We start from the raw sequence: 1,788 nt of genomic DNA on the forward strand, positions 1-1,788 counted from the left end.
CCCCCCGAAAAACAAACAAACCAAACCAAAGCTTACTGATGGTCAGCATGCCAGAAGAAACGTCACCAGACATCTCGTTCCGAATGGCCTGCTCAATGTCATGCTTGGACACCTGGCTGTAGGCATCAAACACGGCTCGGCACTGCTCATAGCTCTGGGAGGCCAGGATCATGTTGAAAGTGTTCTCGTCCGTACCCCATCTCTTCTCACCTGCCTGGTACAGGCGCTGTCAGTGCAAAGGAACAAAAACATATGAAAAATACATTGATACACACTACAGAAACATTCTCTGCACACAGTAGCAATTCAAAAGATCACTTTCAAGGCACGGCACATGAAAGACAGTACTTGAAAATTCAGAGTAAATAAACATAGGAATTGAATAAATTTAAAGTCTAAACATGTGCACAATATTTGATTCATTATCTTAACAAAATGAGGCAAGCACTTTCATCATCTTTTTTGGTGGTCTGAAAACTGACATTACAAGAGTATACATATATAATATATATGACTATGTAAGATGGCCACCCATTGTCAAAGAGAAAAGTGGCCGTATAAGACAGGTGGCCGTCTTAGGCAGGACTGATCAAAATGAAGAATACAAACCCTTCCTTTCTGAGGTCGCCGCATAGTTGTTGTTGTTGCTATAGTTGTTTGTTTTTTTTTCTTCTTTTTTTTATTTTGTTGCTGCTTTTGCGCAAGGGCGACAATAAAACAAAATGTGTCAGACAAGGACGACCGAGAGCTATGGCAAAACAAACACATGGGTCCCCACCACTCGAAGAACGAGCGAAGCTTCTGTCACAAGTTCATGTTGACGTCCATTGTTACTTTGTTACAGACTGGGTAAACAGTGACCACTCATCTCAGTGACGATTTGTGTATGAGTTCTGGGTGGGGCTTATGGGTTATGAGTTATCACACGCTTACCTCACCAGCAGCTGGAAATTTGTTACCTATTGGTCAACAAGGGGGGAAATGGAAAGTGGCCGTCTTATAGAGGTGGCCGTCAGGGCAGGTTCGACTGTGTATACATATATATATATCAATACTGGATTTTTAAATTTAAAACATTTATAATGCAATTACGTAGAAAAACTGAGCTTCTTTCTTGTGTGGCCTTCACATGATTCCTCTTGAGCATTTGAATTTGAAACCATGTGAATTTTCAGTGTCCAAGCCTAAAGTTATACAATAATCCCAAAAAAACAACAACCCCAATGAAAGGTATCAACTGACCCAAAGACATGTTTTAGTGAACATTTTTGTTTTAAAAAAACAACTTGTTCAAGCCTTAGACAGAAATAAACCAAAGTAAATTGACATTTGAAGATTTTTATAGTTTCTGATTTCATACTGGGACATGTTTTCATGACTCGGATTTGAACACTCCACCATAAATATTTAAAACTTAATCAATGCACTTTGAATGTGGCCTTCACACTGCACAACTGACAATGCTTTGTGTACCTACCTGGGCATCTGTCTGGGCTTTGTTCATGTCCACTTGCTGGTTCTCTTGTCTACCTCCCTATTGGACAACATACAAAAGACGTAAGCATAATTCACAAACAAAAGATTTGTGCTGAACTTGAATGCAGACCTTTGAGAACAGTAATAGTTTATAGCGAGTGAGAGAAAATGGTCATATTTCGCCAGAAAAGGATTGAGCAATGGTAATATAAAATACATTGGAAGAAGCAAAAGAGAGAGTGAGAGAGTGAAAGAGAGTGAAAGAGAGCGAGAGAGAGAGAGAGAGAGAGAGAGAGAGAGAAAGAGAGAGAG

General features: G+C 39.7%; 1 protein-coding gene across 2 annotated transcripts in view; it reads right to left on the reverse strand.

The window, feature by feature from the left end:
- LOC101859868 (annexin-B12) overlaps positions 1-1,788 on the reverse strand; it is a 31,780-nt gene that overhangs the window by 8,557 nt on the left and 21,435 nt on the right. For both annotated transcript variants that reach the window (XM_005101239.3, XM_005101240.3), the window contains 2 exons: positions 1,478-1,534; positions 37-226 (listed from right to left, as the gene is read on the reverse strand). In XM_005101239.3, the coding sequence (XP_005101296.1) occupies positions 37-226; positions 1,478-1,534 (247 nt within the window). The remainder of the gene's footprint in view (positions 1-36; positions 227-1,477; positions 1,535-1,788) is intronic.

The sequence above is a fragment of the Aplysia californica genome, unplaced genomic scaffold (genome assembly GCF_000002075.1).
Source record: "Aplysia californica isolate F4 #8 unplaced genomic scaffold, AplCal3.0 scaffold00276, whole genome shotgun sequence".
Taxonomy (NCBI): domain Eukaryota; kingdom Metazoa; phylum Mollusca; class Gastropoda; order Aplysiida; family Aplysiidae; genus Aplysia; species Aplysia californica.